The sequence below is a fragment of the Poecilia reticulata genome, chromosome 7, assembly GCF_904066995.2.
Source record: "Poecilia reticulata chromosome 7, P_reticulata-male-v2, whole genome shotgun sequence".
NCBI lineage: Eukaryota > Metazoa > Chordata > Actinopteri > Cyprinodontiformes > Poeciliidae > Poecilia > Poecilia reticulata.
Genome location: NC_088836.1, coordinates 5,758,463 through 5,780,176, shown reverse-complemented (window position 1 = coordinate 5,780,176; position 21,714 = coordinate 5,758,463). Strand labels below are relative to the sequence as shown.

Genomic DNA, 21,714 nt, shown 5'->3' with positions numbered 1-21,714 from the left:
GGAGCATCAACCACAACTCCTGTGTGCTCACAGCTGCCCACCTGTTCCTGTCCAGATCACTGCCAGTGGCGACACTCCCAGCTTGGCAAGAACCGAAATAGATATTAACCACCTATAGAGAGAGACTTGACAATGGAGAAAGGGCTTTAGAGGTCCTTCTGCAGTGTCCAGAACCTCGTTTTGATCGTCTGTATCTACGATGTGGTAAAAACGTCAATTGACCGGAAGCCTTTGATGTGCCTAAATGTATGTCTTAGCCATGTCTTAACAATTGGATGAATGTAAACATTGTTTACATGCATCCATGTAAACGATGTTTACATTAAGTATGCCAGGATGTGGTCATAAGTTTGACAGCAACTTTAATATTTTAAGTTGGGCTTCATACATTTTTTTTATATAATTAATATTTATAATTTACATTGTTTATATTTTTCATGCACATTTAATTTTGAAAATATGATTCTATTTCAAATGTTGAAGAGAAACATGATCTGGACTTTGCCTGTGGCTCTTTGTGACAGGTCAGAATAAAACGGGGACAACAGCTTCATGCAAAGTAGCCAAAAATTATGTGGAAAAATCTAGATTGTTGTTACTGTGAAAACCTAAAGAATAATAAAACCATTCCCATTCCGGTCCAGAGTCTGGATTACATCTCAAAGAGCTGGACGAATATGTGCGAGTGCCTGGCTTGAGTTGTCAAGACTGGCCTAATTATATCAAACCTATACTTACATCAGCTGAGCAAACTCCCATACATACACTTACAGGATGGGATCTGTGCCATAACCCAGGAATAGCAGCTGCTTTGGTTTTGTAGCATGTTCTTCAGCAGAATCTGGAGGGAAACGACACGAGGCAAGGCGGGCTGCTAGACACTGAACACACAAATGAACACTTTCACATGGAAAGGAGCAGTGTGGCGATTTATCAATGTAAACCAAGATGGATGGCTAGAGAACCACCCGACCCAGATGCACAGCCAGATTGTTTAAATTTTAAATGAGGGGTTCATGTTCACGTCACGTTCACATGGGTTCACGTCAGAAAAAGCATTTCCACTCCTGAACTTGTCCACATTTTGGTGGATTCCAACCACAAATTGTAATGTTTTCATGTGACAGGCCAATGTAAAGTGTAGCATAATTGTGAAGTGGAAGAAACATTATACAATGGCTTTCTTTTTTTTTTTCTTAAAAAACATGGTGCACATTTCTATTCAACCCCCTTCCTTCTGATTGCCCTTATTAAAATCTAGGGCAACATATTACCAAAGATTAATTTCAGGAGAAATCCGGTAACTCTGAAGGCCTCAGAGGTTTGTTAGAAAAATAAAAGAGCCAGTTTTCATATTCAACTTGTCATCACTTTATTATCATTGTACATTTTGTATATAGACAATCTGTAAAAGAAACAAACAGAAAGTAAAAAAAAAACAACAAAAAAAAACATTGCTCTAAAAGCCATCAAGAGCATCATGCTTTCGGCTAAAACAATGACAGGAATCATTACAGAGTGCCACAAACAGCCAAACGTAACAAATACAAAGCTCTTATTTACACTGGAAACCCTGATCCGTGCATATGTTCACACAGAACCCAGGCCTCTTGAGTCTGTTTTCAAAAAAACTAAAATCTCTCCTGGCGTGTGCGCCTCAGCAGCAGGAGAGGAGCGGCTCCACCTTAAAATCAGGCAGACGTAAAGAGGATTCGGAAAGTTTAATCAGGTTCCCATAAGCAAATGGAAATAAACGTGCAAGAATTCACCAAGCCAGACTTCGACTGATCTCAGCTCATCTCGCCTCTCCCCTAGGAGCAGTTTGGGATTATAATGAGGGCCAAGAAATTATTTATTTCCACTTTCTTGGTTTAAATGAGTGAAGATTTAAGTGCCAGTACACCTTAAAGGGAGTGGAAGAAAAAAAAAAAAGTCCCCCAGAAATATGTCATTTAATTCAAATCACAAAATAAAAAAATAAAAATTACTTTTATTTCATTTGTTTAGGTTCTTGGAAAAGTTTTCCTCTTATGCAACATTCAGTCCGTTAGCTGGATTCTGTGCCGATGAGCCCAGAAAAAAAAGATTTTGTGGGATTTCAGGAAATCTGAAAACATATCCAGTTATTCAAAGAAGCTGCTGCAGCCGTTATATGAGCAGGGATTCACCACAGGTGCAAAGAAATTCATAGCTTTAGTGCTAATTATAGATTAATCTGTATTATTCACACCAATAACATGTCAGATGTGAAGGAAGAGATTTTAAACTCTAAATGAATCACTCAACCTTCTCCTGTAGCCACAGAGGAAAAATGTACACATCTCAATGTTTTTGCTACGATGGATCATCTTTGGGGAGCCCTTAATGACACCATTTTCTGAAATGTATCCTAAAGTTAGTTTTTAAGTTAAAGTATCAGGGAAGAAAGTAAGTTGATGTGTAAGATGTGCAAACCTGTAACACCAGCTGACTGCGTGTTTTAAGAACATTGGACAGCTGAAATGTTCCATCAGGAAGGATTGTGGAGGGAGTTGGGTTTATAAATGCTTTATCAGACAAGATTCCAGAACCAAAGATCTCCTGAAAACGTTCAGCACTGATGTGTGAAAATGACTAATAACATTTACAGCTACAGCTAATGATGCAGATCTGGTCTTTGAGCAAAAGTCAAACTTTAGATGTAAACTTTTACGGGTTACTGTGATTGTTTTTTTCTCCTTTTAAACAAATACGGTCCTTTGACATTAGCTTTGAACACTCTTTCCATTACTGCATAGTTATGCAGGCTCTGGGACTGCTAAGGCTACACTGTTGAAGATACTTCAGTACGTTCTGCTTTCGGACACAAACGGTCTCCTCCTTCGTGCCGTTCGTCCCGTGGCCGCTCCACCTGTGTCGCCGTAGCCACCGCCGCTCGCTCCAAATATTTACGTCCAATCAGAAGCGGTTCTGAAACGTTTAGAAATGACGAACCGGTACGCCGAGATGGATCGTGGGTAACGTGGTTCCATTGGGGACACGGCAAACCCATTAAAAAAAAAAGTCATGGAACATTTAATTGATCCTTCTCTTGTATTACAATATAAAAGAGCCCAGCATAATTCCCCATCAAGTCAAACACCAAAACCCTGATTCAGAAAGTCTCTGAACCGAAACCTAAAGTCTCCCTCTGACAGCAGAATCAGTGAAGAGTCAGACGCGATTAGTGTGAAGAAAACACAAGAAAATGGCGTCCAAGGAGACAATTAAAAGAAAAGAAAAAAAAACAACAACAAAAAAAAAAAGAGAAAACTTTAAGTTGGAAACATTGGAGAAAAAAAAAAAAAGTGCAGAAATTTATCTGACAAGCTTTGGCCCGCTGTGTGTGTGTGTGTGTGTGTGTGTGTGCTGGGTGAGGCGACAGGAGACACCAACATTCCCAGTAGAGGAAGACACCGTCCAGGTCTCTGTCCCAACACGGAGGAGAGGAGGGCGGGTCGGGGGAAAACAGCAAGCTATGCTCTGCTGTTTGGCTGTTATTCCACCATGTGGCCAGCAGATGGGGTTGTTGCATCATATCAATAAACCCCTGTTCCTTCTGCACACAAGTCAGTGCTTGTTGGACAAAAAGAATAATAATAACAATAATAAAAAAACAAACATATAAAAAAAAATTCAGAAAAATAAACTAAGAACTAGGAGAACAGCAGTGGCTCCGAGGAATCAGTCGATCTTGACCGCGGCGTAGATTTTTCTGATGAACATGTAGGCTGCATAGAAACCGATTGTGCCCGTTAGCAGCCAGAAGGACAACACCATGAGGGTGGTGTAACCAAAGTACAACAGGGAGGGGATGAACTCCACAATGTCCAGCTAGAGACAAATCACACACAGAAAGAGATTTTGAGTTTTTATATTAAAACAGCTGAAACAGACAGAGGTCATGTTAGAGGCCGTTTGGAGAGGAGGAAGCCTGATAACCACCATTTGAGCTGCTAGCAACACATTTTGTACCGTTTCCCAAACAATTAGCAGCTAAGGTGTTTTGGCTGAGAAAACAGCAACAGCGACTTACCAGTGGTCTGTTTGTTGTAAATATAAATATTTTCAGTTTGACTAAGTTTGACATTTCTAAAATGGAGGACAGTTTGACTGATCGTTTCCCACCTTCTTCCCTGATACAAACCCCCTGCCATAGAACGTCGTCCTGCAACAGGTTTCACCAACTCAAACTTAAGACATTTTAAGACCACTATGATTGAAATTCAAGACTTTCATTATAATAGAAACGTACAAAGGAAAATTGCATATTTTACATGGTAGAGTGAATTTTTCTTTTTTAGCCCAGGATGCACATAGCATCGTATGGGTTGGCAAAAGAAGTGAGTCGGTGGTGAACATGAATGTTATCCAGTCAACTGGTGATAATTTACACTTACCAATGATGGACACAAAATGCTAGCTGGTACGGGTATATTAGCAGCTAATTAGCGGTAGCCTCAAGCGCCTTGACTCACAGAATGTAATAAAGATGTCTTTATGCGACTAAAACTGACTAAAACTTTTGCCTGGTAGAAAAGTCTCACGAGAAAAATAAACTACAGAATAAATAGTCCTGCCACCTGTGATTAATATATTTAAGGCAGACTTCTTTATTTAAAGGAATTTAAAACATTTTAATGCCTCAATTTTAGATACATGAATTTAAGACTTAAAACTTCAAGGATGCACAGAAAGAAAAAGTTTACTGATAACTTTACAGAACCCAACTTCAAAAACTCTCTCTTTAAAGAAAAGATTAGTATTAATTCTAATAAGAGCGACGCAATAAATCAAGTCATTGTAACATCAGTTTGCACAATATTCTAGATGCAATAAAATATTGTGTTGGATGTTATGCTTCAAGCATGAGGGACTAAAGCTCTGCATATCCATGATACATTAGTCCAGTTGGACAGCCTGACCGCACTTATGAATATTTTAGTGCCCGAAAAACTCTGATTTTAATGGTACAGTAAGAAAAGACTTATTTTTGCACTTTTCAGCAATAGTGTCAAATTCTTCCCTAACCTCTAGTCAGAAAAGTTGCATGTCCTACCACCAGTATCCACTACAATTACTTTGAACAAACTGGGGTAAAATATGAGCAACAACATTTCATTTCCCTCAGCAATCAGTAAAGTATTTTTGAATTGAGAATTAAGTTTTACATCCATGTTAAACTTTTAGAGACTTTTAATCAGACAGCAGTTTATGGTGATGCAGAATGATTAAGGACAGCTCTGATCAGAGTCGAGTTCTCCTGGTTTTTACCTTATTGACAAAGTAGAAGACGGCGTAAATCAGCACGTAGAAAGCAGAGCCTCCTGACACCAGGAACGTTCTCCACCACCACCGGTAGTCCTGACGGTGAGGAACACAGATCATCATTCTCCATGTGGCATGAAACGCCATATAACCATAGCGACACTCCTGCGTCTTGGCGGCCTTACCTCTGCACACAGCTGGAAATAGACCATCACAATGCTGATCTGAGAGCAGGACACCACCAGGATGATGAAAACCAGGAACAGAAAGCCAAAGAGGTAGTAAAACTGATTCTCCCAGATGGCCTGTAGGTGGCGACACAAACACATTGACAAGGATGTTACAGAACCTGGGATCTAACCTTCATTTTCATTTCCTAATAATAGGGAAGAATTTCCTTAGAACTGAAAAGATGAGCTTAGACTTACACTGAAGATGAAGAAGAGTTCTATGAACATGGCGCCAAACGGTAAGATCCCAGCCATGAGGATTCTGGGAGGCAGAGAAAGAAAAGAAAACTTTTAGTTGATGAACTATAAATGGAATGGAGGAGGATCTGGAGCACACTCACCCCACAAACTTGTTCATGTACCAGCGCTGCTCCGGGACCTGGCGGGGAATCTGGTTGGTGCGCACCGGGTTGTCATAAGGCTGCTTACGGAAACCAAAGTAGTAACCCAGGTAGACCAGAGGCATGGAGATGCCGAACCACATGCACAGCAGGGCCAGCATGGTGGTGAAGGGAACCTGGAATCCAGAACAGGACAGGAGGCCGAGTAACGTCAGATGAGAGAAATCGACCATGAAAAGCTAATGTTTAGCCTTCATCCTGTCTTGTTTTGTGGCACAATCAAGTAACAATGTTACCTTCAATTGTTATATAAATGCTCTATATGTTGAATGTGACTTAAAGAAATTTGACTTTGTAATTTAATGCCTTGAAATTAGGCCTCTGTCTCTTTAAAAACCCCTGCTCTTTCTGACAGTCAGAAAATCATCACATGTTGATTTTATCAACATGCTGATCTAAAATATTTAGACTGACCAATTTAAATCACAGTATGTCATCGTGACATCACCAGAAAGCATTTTTCTCATTGTGACCACCTTAGATAACAACAAATATGACCTGAAATATTTTACACCGATTATACATTTTGATCCAGAAAACCTTCAGAGGTTTAGTAGCATTTTCTGCCAGTAGAAAACCTTTCTGGTTGGGTTTAAAAGGACTGAACTCACTGCTCCCGAGGAGTGTTCCCCCCAAATGAAACAGTTCAGAACGAAGCAGATTCCAAACACCGCTCCGGGATACAAAGTGGCCGTCTGGAAGACAAACAGATGAAAAACAGACTTCAGCTCCAGTTGCTCCCAGAAACTTGACCAGCAAAACATAAAGTTGGTTTCATGCTTGGAGATCACCGAACGAATTTAATATTACAGTTTTATCTAAATAATAACAATACAAACCTTGCATTAAACACAGTTGAAACCTTACAAATTGCTTAGTTTGAACCGAGGCTCCAGAGTTCTGCTCTACATGTTGTTGAGACACATTACAGTCAGTAAGTAGAGCATCACTGTTGTTCTCTGGATGTTTGTGTTGGAATGTTTTAGGCTGCGCTGCTCTGTGCCCGACTTTGACCAGAGACGAGAACTTATTCTGCAGCTTTATTGTCCCATGTGATCAGTTTCTAGTGAACTACACTTCAACCAGTAAGACTGAATGAAATTAATACAATTCTGCTGTCATGAGAACATATTTTTAAAAAAAATGCTAAAGATTGACTTACACAAAATGCTCCTTTCCTCCACCGATGGCCCTTTAGTGTGCGGTACAGTCTGCCAGCAAAATAACCCCCAAACACACTGAAGGAAAAACAACCACAGGTTAGAGGTATTCTCATTGAAACATCACCTTATTCTGTTTCTGTGAGGATTTGAAGCAGCTATTAAAGCTTTTACCCCATAAACATGAAGAGGAAACATGAAGTAGTCATCAAGGCTCCTCTGCTCGATGGAGACAACATGCCCAACATGGCAACAACTGCAACGCAAAAACAGACGAGCGTTATTATCTGAGGAAAGATTCAACCATGTGGATCTGAGCTAAAACAACATGATAAGCTTAGTGAGAACAGGCAGGCTAAACAATGACCTCTAAAACAGCTGCAGTAGTTTGTGTTTTATTATATGTTTATTCATACGAACATATTAGACTTCATAAGCAAGCATGTTGGTCACGTGAATTTTAAAAAAAAAATCATATAAGGAATCAGAATTTTGTAAATGGCAAAGTTTTGTAGAGCAAAGAGGACGGAAGCCAAACTCACAGATGACAATGAGGATCATGCAGAAAAGCTGGATCCCTGAGCCCAGCAGGGAGCTGAGGATCATGGGATACTGCGGCGGTCTGAAGACATCGCCATGGACGTTCTTCCACCCCGACTCCTCCATCGTGTCTTCCTGGTTAGAAATGAGAAACACTACTTAGAAAAAACAGAAGTGAGCCTGTGAATAAAAACCAGATTTTAACAGGCAACAAAATCTCAAAGATGAAAACAATTTGTTAGAGCAAACACTCTGTATTTTGTATTTTCTTACAATGTCGTCCTCTCTGTTGTAGTTGGCAATGTCCTTCCGCAAGGTTCTAATGATGATCATACTCAAAATCCCTGGAAAACAAAGGCAGAGAAGGAAAAAGGGTTCATGCAACCAGAAAGACAAACTCTTGCTGTGGCATTTGGAATGAGACAACAGTAGCTGCGTTTCCATTAACCATATAATTGCACAATTGCACTATTTGACATTTTGAAAATAAATTTGCTTAATCGAAACACACCAAGTAAAAAAAAAAACAAAAAAACTTGAATTGTTCAATAATAAAGGACACTAGGATGATGTGTTTTTTCTTTTTCTTTTTCAACCTAATACTGCATCCTGTAGGGCAGGGGACCCCAAACTACGGCCCACAGGCTGGATCCGGCCCGCCTCCACATTTGGTCCGGCCCCCTGAACAATACCAGAGAGCATTCAGAATTTTTTTCATTTACCGGATTTTCCAGACTATAAGCCTGAAAAATACGGCTTTTTCCAGGATTTTTCTTCAACCACCAGGGGGCTCTTTAGCAGGAAGTGAATCATTGGAAGTTTGGTTACTTGCGCGCCAACATTGAGTCCACAAGCAGCAAAATGAGTAAGAAACAGATCAGATGTCTTTGGAAAGTTTCTTTGCGAAGGGGAAAAGGTCCAGAAAAGAGACAGGAGAATGAATTTATCCCGGACCGGTAGGTGAGTCCCACATTACAATCCGCTCTGCGTAACATGCGGCGACCGGCTGCTAATGAGGCAATGAAGCTTCAAGCTACTTTGCACGTAGAAACCAAGCAGGCAGTGGATAAAAGCAACACCTTCGGTGTTATTGTCACTCATCACTCCCAGATTGGACCGTCTCGTTGCAGAGAAACAAGCACAGGGCTCCCGTTAGTCATTAACGTGAGTTAAAATTTTCACAAAAGTAAAATGTTCGTTTTTGTGGCGCTTCTGTTATTTTGAAAGGATATGTAAACGTTACCATAGCGACCAGAGTCAGCGCGTTTGGGCAGTGGTCAAGAGGAGATGAGTAGAGCTTGTGAGTCTTAAGTCTGGTTTAGACGGAAAGATTTAAGAATTGTCGGCCGATTCTCCAAACCTCTGTGACCACAGAGCTGATAAAAGAACAACAGGTTGGATCGGTTTGTGTGTCCAAGGCAGGAGCAACACGAACCGATTCCAGTCACGAACATCCCGATTCCAGATGATAATCCAGTAAAACTCCCAACATAGCGGGAATTTAGAATAACCAAACCCAGATGACGATGTAGAAGCAATAGTGATAGTTTGTGGAGTCATTTTAAGAGATAAAAGATGTAACAAAAAGAAAAGGCGGTGGATAAAAGACGACGGGAGCAGCTGCTCTATTTGCTGCACTATGATTTGGAGGTGAATATGTTTTTTTCATAGTTAACATTTTTAACTGAATAAACATAATAATGACCTTTAGATTTAATAATAAACATTTCCACATATCATCTCCGATATCCACCGGACTCTCAGTTGCGTGATATGTCAGCTGTTTGGGATTCCCCTCTGTTCTGACGTCACCGCGCTTTTTGATTGGCTACCTGTCACATTCAGCAGGTTGTATTCTCGTTCCCAGTCAGGAAAACCCCACAGGCTGCGATAAAAGGACTAAGACAACCCAAACAGGGCATATTCAGTATTTAGTGGGAACACCAACATGCAGAAGCCTTATCTGACGTTTCATCCGCCCCTCCCCCTCTCGCCCCCAGGCCACAAGAAAATTTCCAAGTCTTGACCGATCCGCGGTAATAAAAAGGTTGGGGACCACTGATTTAGCACATGCTAGTAGCAGACACGAAGGATCAGCACTTTTACTGTTACCGTTTGGAAATTACCGTAATCAGTTCTGTTAATCTTGGCAACTTTTTCTTTTTCAACCGTACTAAATGTGATATTCAATTGACCTGTTATGACTCAGATTTTGGGTCTCCGCCCCCCTCTGCTGCGTCGTTGTGGAAAACCTGGAGCGGCAGAGAAATCTGCGGCTTATATGTGTATGTTTACTGATCTAAAAAAAAAAATAAAAAATTGGGGTTGTGGCTTATAGTCATAGTTGGGAAAATACGGACTGTAATCCTTACTGGATTTTTTCTGTGAAGAACCCAGAGAGGGTTATTTGGTTATTATTTATTTCCTGACTTTTGTTCTGTGAAGAACCCAGAGAGGGTTATTTGGTTATTATTTATTTCCTGACTTTTGTTCTGTGAAGAACCCAGAGAGGGTTATTTGATTGTGCTTTCTGGAAAACAATACATTTTTACATTTAGGCACTCCTGCAATTGTCACAATTTTTCTGTTACAAACTGACTCCGGCCCCCCAGCAGAGAAGGGAAAGTTATGTGGCCCTCACAGGAAAAAGTTTGGGGACCCCTGCTGTAGGGAAACAGAGTCAAATCTGACAGTGTGAGATATGATGTTATTATTCTCATCTTTTGAAAGGACAGTGCCTCCCAGGGCTGCAGCCTCAGGCACCTGCCTGCCCATGTCCTTTGTTGTCCGTTTTCTTTGCTGTATGATGACAATAAAAGCTGATTCTCATTTGTGGCCATATTAAAATTGCATTTTTTCACAAAACTGTAATGGCAATATTTTTTTGCATCAACAACCAGATGTTACCACTGGTGCAAAACACTAAGACTTTGAAACAAGTCTTCGAGTTTCAAAGACACGAAGACTTTGAAACACAAACTTCCTGTAGAGGAAGTTCTACTCCTTCCTTTACAGGAAGTAGTAGAAGAACGATGGTGCAGCGTGTTTTTAATGACTTATCGCACAAAAAAACTTATTCATGTGTGATTTTAATTGAGTTTGTTTTTTAATGGAAACACAACAATTGCGAAATTGTATTTTTTTGACATTGGTGGAATGTTGATTTGTAATGGAAACACAGCTACTTATATGGTGTCATAATATGTGAAAAGGAGAAAATCCCCAGATTTGAAAAAATTGACACTTTCATCTCATTAACTGATGTTCAAAAACATCAAAGTACGAGTGCTAATTCACAGATAAAAGCAAAAAATTATATAAGTTTTATAGAAAAAAAACAACTTCTTGTCACTTCATGGTTGTAACTTCTCCACTCTGTCAACTCCCATAATTAAAGCCTCTTCATGCTAGTTGAACATTCTGAAAAGTCAAGTTACACCCACAAGCATCAGTAGATTTTACTAGAATTTCATGTATCAACAGTATAGTATTTTTTGTGAAGAGGAAATACAATGATAGATCATTTAAAACATTTTTACAGACAAAAATCTGGGCATAAATCACTTTATAAAGAGTTCATCTGCTAGTCATTTACTCTAATCTGTTGTCCCATTTCTGACCTCAGAGGTTTGTTTTAGTAGTGAACAAAGATCATGAAGCCTTACAGCCGTACCAGAGAGGAAGAAGACGACCACCACAGAGTTGACGATGGAGAACCAGTGAATCTGGACGTCGCTCATGGTCAGGTAGGTGTCCCAGCGAGACGCCCACTTCACCTCACTCTCCTGTGCAAATGAGACAAGAAGTTCAGGGAGTCGAACTGAGAAAAATTAGATTAGGTTTATCAAATTTTTTAGATAAACCTAATCTATCTAAAAAAAATAGATAGATTGGATAGATAGATACCTGGTTTAAAACCAGGTATCAAACGAGGTTTTGATACCTGGTTTGGTATCAAAACGTAGTCAACAACGGCAGGCCAAACAGTGAACTCGAGCTTTGAAATCAGGAAAACACACTGAAATCTTATGGCACCAGGATGGTAAATGCTCTTAAACGCATTTTAAAGATTCACAGTAGGGACTTAAAGATGGCCTAAGTGTCTGAGAAGAGATCTCCGATTACTGTTAAAAGATACACAGGTTTGTCTTTTAAGCGAGATAAACCTAGTTCATCACCACATCCATCAGAATCAGCAGCAAAAACCCCCCCAATCTGTTGATTAAAAAAAATAGCTAAGAAATTTAGGGGAGCTGAGTTTTGCCATTTGAAAAAACATGGATGGTCAATTTAATTTTATGCCAACTGCAATATTTAAGTACACCACCTTTATCTTATTCAGTTAAATCCTTATGATGACTGTTTTTTAACCAACATATTTTCTAAATTCAGTTTAAAAACATCAGAAGTGTTTTGTTTATTCTTTGCGTCAGACCAGCTGATCTATTTATATCGAGGGCTTTAGATGTTTTACCACCATGTCTGAATTTTGATTAGAAAGGGTTTCATTTCGCTGACCTTCCATGTGACAGAATATGTGAAAAGAATGTCGTTGTCTTTGGTTGGGTCAATCTCCTGGAGGACAGAACCACTGGCTTCAGGCAGAGTGCAGGTTTTTTCTGTTTCAACAGCCTTCAGATCTACATATCAAAAAAAGAAAAATAAATTCAAAGCAACAGGTGACTTTCTAACCGACACATTTGCTTCATTTGACCAAAATAGTTAGCGTTAACCTCGAGTTTGACACAATCACCAAAGCCAAAGCTTTTGGAAAGCTTGTGTTGATACCAACCTTCCACTCTGACACTTTGAGGTTCAACCTCAAAACGCACCACTCTGTAGTTGTGAGTCTCTCCCTCTTCTACTTTCTCCCTGTGAAAGTACAGGATGAAGGACAGGTGGTTGTGCAGAAAAAACTGAAACAAGAACAAAAAAAACCACAGGATTTAATTAGTGTTTTAACAAGCGCCTGTTTCATATTGCTGAGAACTGGAAATCCAGTTGATTGAACTGATAAACGCGAGCTTGGAGTGGTTTTCACCTTTTCTGAAATATTTCTCTGTCCAAACCTAGAGTGTGAGGTGAAGACTCTCCATGATTCTAAGATATGTGCTCCATGCCAGTTTATGACATCTACTTCCTGTTTGTTAGAGCCTTGCTATCAACATTTGCACAGCCTGCTTGATTCGCTCCAAACAAGTAGATGGAAACATGTTTGTGTTTTGTTTTCTGTTTTGAGACATTTTAAAATTTCACACAAAGTTCACATTATACATTTGCTATGGGTGCACCAACTGCAGTTTTCTGGCCAATCACCAATTACCGATCTTTTAAAAAGCTTAACCTGCCAAATCCAATTTTGGCCAATATCAATTTTTTTTGTCTGAAATGTTGCTCAATATGTCAAGAAAGTTGTTGAGTTGGCAGCAGTGAGGTCACGATTGTTAATCATAAACATGCAGACATAACTTGGTGGGCCGGTCTGTCAGTCAAACCTTTCTTGTCTGAGAGCAGAAGAGGATAGAGGCTGATTCTTAGACCTTTGCCAAATTAGATAAGATCAGTGGATAAGATCGGCTTCATATGTAAAAATCGGCTGATCACAGATCTCCCCAAATTAAGGAAATCAGCACCGATAAATTGGCTGGTCGATAAATCGGTGCACCCCTAACATTTACTGATGGGCTTTATCAGCTCATAAAATCTATATAGAATCTTTAACTCACTGTTTTTAAACTATTTAAATTGTCTTATGTGACATTCAAAAGTTCATGTAAAGCCTTTATAAGAAAACAGAAATAAAATTATTTTTAACGATATCCTACTATATTCACATTCACTTGTATGGCTAATGATAAATATGTGCATTCCTCGGGTTGGGTGAGTTAGTGAGTGATGAGGCAAAAGCTGCTTCAAAGAGGCGGGTGTGAAATCTACCTTGTTGTTGTCGACGAAGCCAAGTCTGTAGCCATGTTCAAACTGAACATCTTTATCTGCAACCTTCTTCTGCTCCTCATCTCCTCCCGTTTCTCTGTTGGGGTAAAACTCCAACCTTGTGGCAACTGGAAGGTTGTCTGCAATCCTGAAATAACACACATAAACACCGCTTTTCACTTGGTTTTCAATTTCCAAGCCTTTAATTCCCACAGTTAGATTATAAATGCAAGAAAGTAAAAACTAAAATAAACACAAATTTCATGTGGGAAATTAAAAACTGGTTCCTAAGCCATGTTGGATTATATTAAGAGCAATTATTTGGAACTAGCTTGTTGGTTTTCTGCTTGATAAACGGGCATTAGAGGGTAAATGGGATGAACTCACAGGTGGACGTAGTACTCCTCCTGGATTCGTTCAGCCACCAGCTTACTCTCCTCCACGTTGAGCTTCTTCTTGCTGCACATCAGCTCACATTTCTTATCCTCGTTCATCTTTACATTGTAGAGCGTATTCACAATACGATCTCCACGTAAAACCTCCCCTGCGCAAATAACACCAGGATAAAAGATATTAGAAACAAAGGCACAAGAATTACTAAAGTTAGATATTTAAATATCTGATATCAAAAATAAGTGATCAAAACATAAAGACAGCAGCAAAATGGACAAAAATAAAACAAATAGCACAATAATTTTTTGCTGTGTTGAACATACTCAAATTAACACTCCAGTTTCTAATATAGTATCTGTTTTAACACAAGTTAAAAGAAAAAAAACTGTTAAAACAATATTTAACACAAAATTCCCTTGAGCATTGTGAGACATTATGGAAAATAGGTAAATAAAAAAACTGACAGCTAGCAATGTACCGGTGTGCAAAACCCATTTTGAGAGTGTAAATATGTTTTGTAAATAATGTCAATCAAGTTTAAACTCTCTACAGCAAACGGGCCCCATGTACTGTCAAACAAGCTGTGCTCAACCATACACATAAATTCATCTAAGTTGGCGGTTCTCAACGTAGGTGGTACCGCCCCCCAGGGGGTGTTCAGAGGACGGCAGGGGGCGCTGGTGGAGATTTTTACAAAAGGGGGGCACTGGGATGCCTTTGGGGGGCGTTTGGTCTAAGGTAAACTTTACACCTTAAATGCACAACAATACCAGTTTAGACTGTGAGCAACTTAGTAAAACTGTATTGTGTAACATTAAATCATGCCTGACTGCAACAGTATCGATGGCAGCTCTCCTTCTATTCAGTGTTTGTTAGCTTCTGTTAGCTTTTTGGCGCAGCTCTGCTCCTGCTACTGGTAGCTTTACCGCATCAGGTAAAGCTACCAGCTACCATCAGCTGGTTACACCGGCTGATGATGTTGCTGTGATTCACTTTGTCTGGTACTTTTGTAAATATGTTTTGGCAGCGCACATTGGGCAAAACTCTAAAACAGGTGAAGCGGGACATAAAACGGAGCGACGAACTAGATGTGAATTATGGCATAAAAACCGAGAATCCGACGCTGAACAGTGAAAAATCAACACGATGTGAAACACATGACGATTAGGCAGCGCATCAGGTGATGAGTGAAGATTACTGATGGTCAATAAACGATAAAATAAATCTAGCAACAGGAAAGAAACTAAAGTGGACATAACAATAAACCAAGAGAGGATAATACTATTAAAAGAAAACTAAATGGAAATGAATGAAGAACAAAATGCAAGAATAAACTAAGAAACTAAAGTAAATACAGAGGAATAAACTGGTATGGCAAGACCTTTCGATCAAAACTTAATACAGAGGACTGTATGACAATAATAAACAGACAGTATTTCCAGATTAAAGGTAAAATAATATCGTTGAAGTGCCATGGGTTTGTTGAGACCACATCTAGTACTGAGAATAAATATATCTTACAGACCATAACAGTAAAGAACTGATCACTTATTTATGTTTTTAATTAGATTTGATATATTTATTTCTTCAATATTATTTTACATGTCAGTGTTAATGTCATGAGGCTGATGACTCCATGACACTTTCAATTTGACTCATTAGGATTTGATTAAGAACCAGATTTGTTCTTTGTAATTTCTGTCAAGTAAAACTATTAATCTATAAATCAATAGACAGGTCTAAATAAAGATATAATCCATGTCTCATATTTGTATGGTATTAAAAGGACCTGGAACTTTTGTTTTTCCACTGAAAGCTCTGGTTTGAACAATAAATGCCATGTGGGTGAAGTTTTATGGATGATGCTCTGATGTCCCATTCTCCTGAAGGCAGCACAGAGCTGCACCACCAGAAACTGGCAAACACTGAAGAGAAGAAGAGCTATGATTAATGTAGTTACAGTTCTATCCATGTTTTAGTGTTGCAGAGCTCAGTCGATTTGCAAATAGTTCAAAGTTTAAACTGGCATGTTGTACATCTTTTATCTGGTTATTTTGTGGAATATTTACAACTAGAAAATGGCAAAGAATAAGAATATCGCTGTTAGGCCTACCGATTTTAAGTTGAATGTTTATTGCATTTTTCATTGACACCTATGAAAATAATTTCTATTCCCATGACTTTTTTGTTCTCTGGGAAATTATTTTTGATGATAAATACAGAAACAAGAATAAAAATCAAGACATCTACAATAGTGATAGTAATATTAATGATAAAATATTCAGTCAGTGCAAAGTAGCCTACAAATTCTTTGGTGGGGGGCGGTGAGGGACCTGGATAAAGGCCAGGGGGGAGCTGGCACAAAAAAAAGAAACACTGATCTAAGTCATAGAACATTAGTTGTGTTTTTTTTTAAACATGAACACAGTAGACACTGAAAAACAAGCAAATTTATAAAAATCAATGCCACAATCTGCAGCCCACCTACCCAAGTTTTCCGCCTTGTATAAGACGGAGCCAGGCTTACAGAAAGGCAGGGAATAGTATTCATATGGAAGCTGTGTACGGGAGCTGGTCAGCTTCACCGCCTGAAAAGACAATCACATTCAGTCAACACTGGCTCATGCAAACACACACACACACACACACACACACACACACACACACACACACACACACACACACACACACACACACACACCAGCAACCTGGTCTACAGCAAACAGGAAACATTGAAAAGCATCACGCACCTCTTCATCCTAAATAAATATAACTGATGTCATGAGTGCTGAATTTATAAAAGGAAGTTGCTGCTTTTAGTGCAGAAGTCTCTAATTATTAACCATTTATGATGAATTGGGAGAAAAATCCCAGCAATAAATAGCCAGTTTAAATAGCTGGCAGCTTGTTTCATCTGAATTTCTGATAGTTTTCAGCACTAAGATGTTATCTTATATCTTCTGACAATTCTGGTTTACAAGATATTTAAATATTTTCTGATTTGAAATGGGCCAATTGAAAAAACCCCACCCAATTATAATTCTTAAAAATGAATAGGGACACAGAAGGCTCATACAAACTGGTAACTGGGGACTTAACAAATAAATATAAAACAAGGGACAGAAGATCAATTTTAGTGTATTGTGTAACTTTCTAAAAGCTCACCAATCAGATTAAAACGTGGAGAACATTACACAACTTCAAACCACATCCTCATTGTGAAATGTCAAACAAAAATTGCAAATAATTTACTAGAGTTTCAGCTTTACCTTAATTTCTACTTGAGCGCCCTCATGGAAGTCCTGAGGAGCGACGCCGGGGACATAGAAGGACCGGCCCACAGGGAGCAGCGCCACCAGCAGCAGCAAGGCCCACCACGTCTCCTGCAACATACAGCAGCAACCAGTCAACAACCCAACAAACCCTGCATAATGCTCACAGATAGCAGTCATGATGGTCATGAAGGGAACGTTTCTTCAGCATGGTACCAAACAGACCCTGGACAGACTGTATCTGTGAAAAGGAGTGCTGCATACACTTTCACTTGCAGACCTATAATTTTTCACACTTCACTCTGATTTAAATTTTAAAGAAATAAGACAGCAGAGATAGGAAACAATAGTTTAGAAGAGTTTTACAGCGTAGGAGCTAAAGTTTGAGCTGACGTGAGCATCACTTCTCAGCCTTTTCTGGTGACTCGTACACTCACAGGTCACTGTTAATTAATACAAAGTGAACAATGACTAAACAACATGGTTATTTCATTTGAAAGGTTACACACACGTTTATGTATGTATTTACATTAAATGAAACGGCTGTTTACTGGACAATCTCAAAATAAGCCGTTGCCCCGAATGGAGGGAAAAGAATTCAGAGGGTAAAATTTACAAAAGAATGAAAATACCGCAAGCAGCTTTGGAGTCTATTATCCATGAGAAGAAGATTAAGTTACAAAAGGAAATTACAAACTGGAGAATTTGTTTATTCAAATACTGTTTATTGACGCCACCACCAACACCGACCCCATTCCTTACAGGCATGGAGGCATGAAACAAATGCTCAGCTCAGGCTGCACTTCTCTTATTTCACAGTATGGACTGGGAGGTAAAACCTCGCTGCTTCTTTCCATCAGAAAGAGGAGAATGACGGCACACAAGAACAAACAACAAGACAGGAAGATGGTAAAACCAGGCAATTCTGATTGGCTTAAGGTTCTCATGTTTCCCAACCCATTTACTGACTGTTCGGTTCAATAAAGATTTAAATAAAGGCCTTCTGAATGAGGCAACACAGCCATATTTTGTAATAAGTCACTAAACAATTGAGTGGCTGGTAAGAATCAACTATAAAACAGCAGCCAGATTTGTAACTTCACAAATGTAAATGGTGCTGAATAGAAAACAAGCTGAAAGACCTGTCCTCTGCTTCAGATTGCATAAAGATGCTCATGTCACCTCAGGGATCCAGAACCAAGCAAAACAGGAAAAACATGTTCTCTTCAAGTTCCTCTCCAACTAAACGGTTTCAAAGCCAAAGAAGCAGATGCAGAGAGATTCAACTTTTACAGTAAAACTACCTTACTGATAAGGAGTGATTTTCATTCATCTCCACATGTTGATGGACTACACACTAGTTGCATTTCCGCTAACCATGGAGTGGTTTGCGCTGGGATGAGGTGGTTTTTCAGCTGCATCAAAATGGATACAATTCACAAAACTGCAATGGAAACACTTTTTTAACATCATCTGAGGCACAAGCACAACAGCCGGATGTTACGAATGGTGAAAACGACAAAGAAGACAACAGGGAATAATAGAAGGGTGATGGATTGTTTTAGGTTTTTTTTTTTCGTAGAATGAGCAGCTGGCTCCAGAATGGACAGATTTAAATTCTTCATGGATGAATTTGAATCAAACTTGAAGAGTAAATGACTAACTATGAGTTTGAAATGTAACTTAGTTGTGATTTAGCTCTAAATAAAGATAATGGAAGGGGACATTTTTGAACTACAAAAATCAGGGTTAATCTCAATCTATTTATCGATACCCATCTAAAACACTGCAACATAATGCAATTAAGAAAAAAATACGCTGAACTAAATGTTGGTTTCAAGTAAATCTAATAAACATTTTCAAATAAGAAAAAAAAACATTGGTAGAAAAAGTAGAATACCACAACAAGGAATCCTTTAAAGTTGCTGATATTCAAAACCTGTATAATTACAAGTGTGATGTATTAAGGATTTGTTACCTAAACTTAAAAGTCTACAAAGTAATCATGATCATTCAACACAAACAGGATAAGAAGGCAACACATTACAATCCCGATACGCATTGTACTATGCCAATATCAAGAATATAAATGTTGGTTTATTGCTGATGTAATTTATGTAGGTGACCCTAACGTCACAAAGTTTAATTAACTGAAATGTCAACAACAGTGAATTATGACAGGGAGGGTAACGAACCAGCACAACATGTTGTATGAGCTACATAGTGCCAACATGACAAAATAGTTAAATACAAACAGTTTTATTCCAGGTTTTGGTGGGTATTTTGTTGAATTTCATTCTCTTCTGCCATGCTAACACCTTTCAGTCACAATAACCACAGCGACAGTACCAGACTCTACCTGACGCTTCCAGACGTACGTGCTGAAGCTAGCTTGAAAAGTTCTGCTTTATCTCATATCTGCAAGGATGACAGCCCAATAACTGACGAGCCCGAGGTCTCTTGGACGTGTATCCGAACAATTTCATAATTTAAGAGAATCACTGCAATAGCCAGAGCTCAGTGACATCCAAGCTAGCTTTAGCTAGCAGGCTAACTAAGTTAGCAACATTGCAAACATTCAAACAATAAGCTCCTGTAAATAGTATCTTTACGTTAAGATTCCATGTATCGCTTCAGTTAATTTCCTCTGCCGCAATTGCACAGCAATGTCTTACTTATTTAAGGAATAGAGAGTAGCCAATATATAGCTAGAGGAAAGAGTTCATTTTGCCACTTACCATAGCCTCGGCCGCCATTTTGAATACGTGTCATTAGTGACGTTCCGGAAGTTAAACACTGCTCAATGAGCAATGCTCATTCTTTCCGAAAGACTAAAAAACTAACAAACTTAAAAAACTGTTAAGAAGATTTTTAGTCTTTCCAAAAGAATATATATATATATATATATATATATATATATATATATATATATATATATATATATATATATATATATATATAAAAATTCCCTTCTCACCCTCCGCGGGTGGTCTGTTTCATCCTCTGAGCTCGGGTCCTCTACCAGAGGCCTGGGAGCTTGAGGGTTCTGCGCAGTATCTTGGCTGTGCCTAGAACTGCACATTTCTGGACTGAGATGTCTGATGTTGTTCCTGGGATCTGTTTGAGCCACTGCTCCAGTTTGGGGGTGACTGCCCCGAGGGCCCCGATGACCACAGGCACCACTGTGGTCTTCACCTTCCAGGTCTTTTCCAGTTCCTCCCTGAGGCCCTGGTATTTCTCCAATTTCTCATGCTCCTTTTTCCTGATGTTGTAATCACTTGGTATTGCTACATCCACCACAACGGCTTTCCTCTGTTCTTTATCCACCACCACAATGTCCGGTTGGTTCGCCATTACCATCTTGTCTGTCTGGATCTGGAAGTCCCACAGGATCTTAGCTCGGTCATTCTCCACCACTTTTGGGGGTGTTCCCCACTTTGATCTTGGGGCTTCCAGTCCATATTCTGCACAGATGTTCCTGTACACTATGCCCGCCACTTGGTTATGTCGTTCCATGTACGCTTTCCCTGCCAGCATCTTGCACCCTGCTATTATGTGCTGGACTGTCTCAGGGGCCTCCTTGCACAACCTACACCTTGGGTCTTGTCTGGTGTGGTAGATCTGAGCCTCTATTGCTCTGGTGTTTAGGGCCTGTTCCTGGGCGGCCAGGATGAGAGCCTCTGTGCTGTCCTTGAGTCCAGCTTTCTCCAGCCATTGGTAGGTTTTCCTGACATCAGCCACTTCAGTTATTTGTCGGTGGTACATCCCATGTAGGGGCTTGTCCTCCCATGATGGTACTTCCAGCACCTTGTCTTCTGTTCCCCATTGCCTGAGACATTCGCTGAGCACATCGTCTGTTGAGGCTTTGTCCTTGATGTATTTATGGATCTTGGATGTTTCATCCTGGACAGTGGCTCTCACACTCACTAGTCCTCTGCCTCCTTCCTTACGGCTCGTGTACAGTCTCAGGGTGCTGGATTTGGGGTGGAACCCTCCATGCATGGTTAGTAGCTTCCTAGTCTTAACATCCGTGGCCTTCATCTCTTCCATTGGCCAGCTAATTATTCCGGCAGGGTATCTGATTACTGGTAAGGCATAGCTGTTTATTGCACGGATCTTGTTCTTGCCATTGAGCTGGCTTCTCAGGACTTGCCTTATTCGTTGAAGGTATTTGGCTGTGGCTCTTTTCCTTGTGACCTCATCGAGGTTGCCATTTGCTTGTGGTATTCCCAGGTACTTGTAGCTGTGCTCTATGTCTGCTATTGTTCCTTCTGGGAGTGAGACCCCTTCTGTGTGGGCGACCTTTCCTCTCTTTGTAACCATCCGACCACACTTCTCTAGTCCGAATGACATCCCAATGTCAGTGCTGTAGATCCTGGTGGTGTGGATCAGTGAGTCGATGTCTCGCTCGCTCTTGGCGTACAGCTTGATGTCATCCATGTAGAGGAGGTGACTGATTGTAGCCCCATTCTTGAGTCGGTATCCGTAGCCAGTCTTG

At 39.8% G+C, this 21,714-nt stretch overlaps 1 protein-coding gene across 1 annotated transcript; it reads right to left on the bottom strand.

The window, feature by feature from the left end:
- Positions 1 to 1,355: 1,355 nt before the first annotated feature.
- Positions 1,356 to 20,026, bottom strand: tm9sf4 (transmembrane 9 superfamily protein member 4). The gene is made up of 18 exons (XM_081608650.1): positions 19,955 to 20,026; positions 17,214 to 17,327; positions 16,433 to 16,532; positions 13,939 to 14,095; positions 13,555 to 13,699; positions 12,410 to 12,533; positions 12,136 to 12,257; positions 11,291 to 11,402; positions 7,891 to 7,961; positions 7,620 to 7,752; positions 7,252 to 7,333; positions 7,080 to 7,155; positions 6,529 to 6,612; positions 5,858 to 6,033; positions 5,715 to 5,778; positions 5,472 to 5,591; positions 5,293 to 5,382; positions 1,356 to 3,852 (listed from the first exon to the last, which is right to left on the bottom strand). The coding sequence occupies exons 1-18, from the start codon at positions 19,970 to 19,972 to the stop codon at positions 3,703 to 3,705; spliced, it is 1,938 nt and encodes a 645-aa protein (XP_081464776.1). The 5' UTR covers positions 19,973 to 20,026; the 3' UTR covers positions 1,356 to 3,702.
- Between the last annotated feature and the right edge of the window lie 1,688 nt (positions 20,027 to 21,714).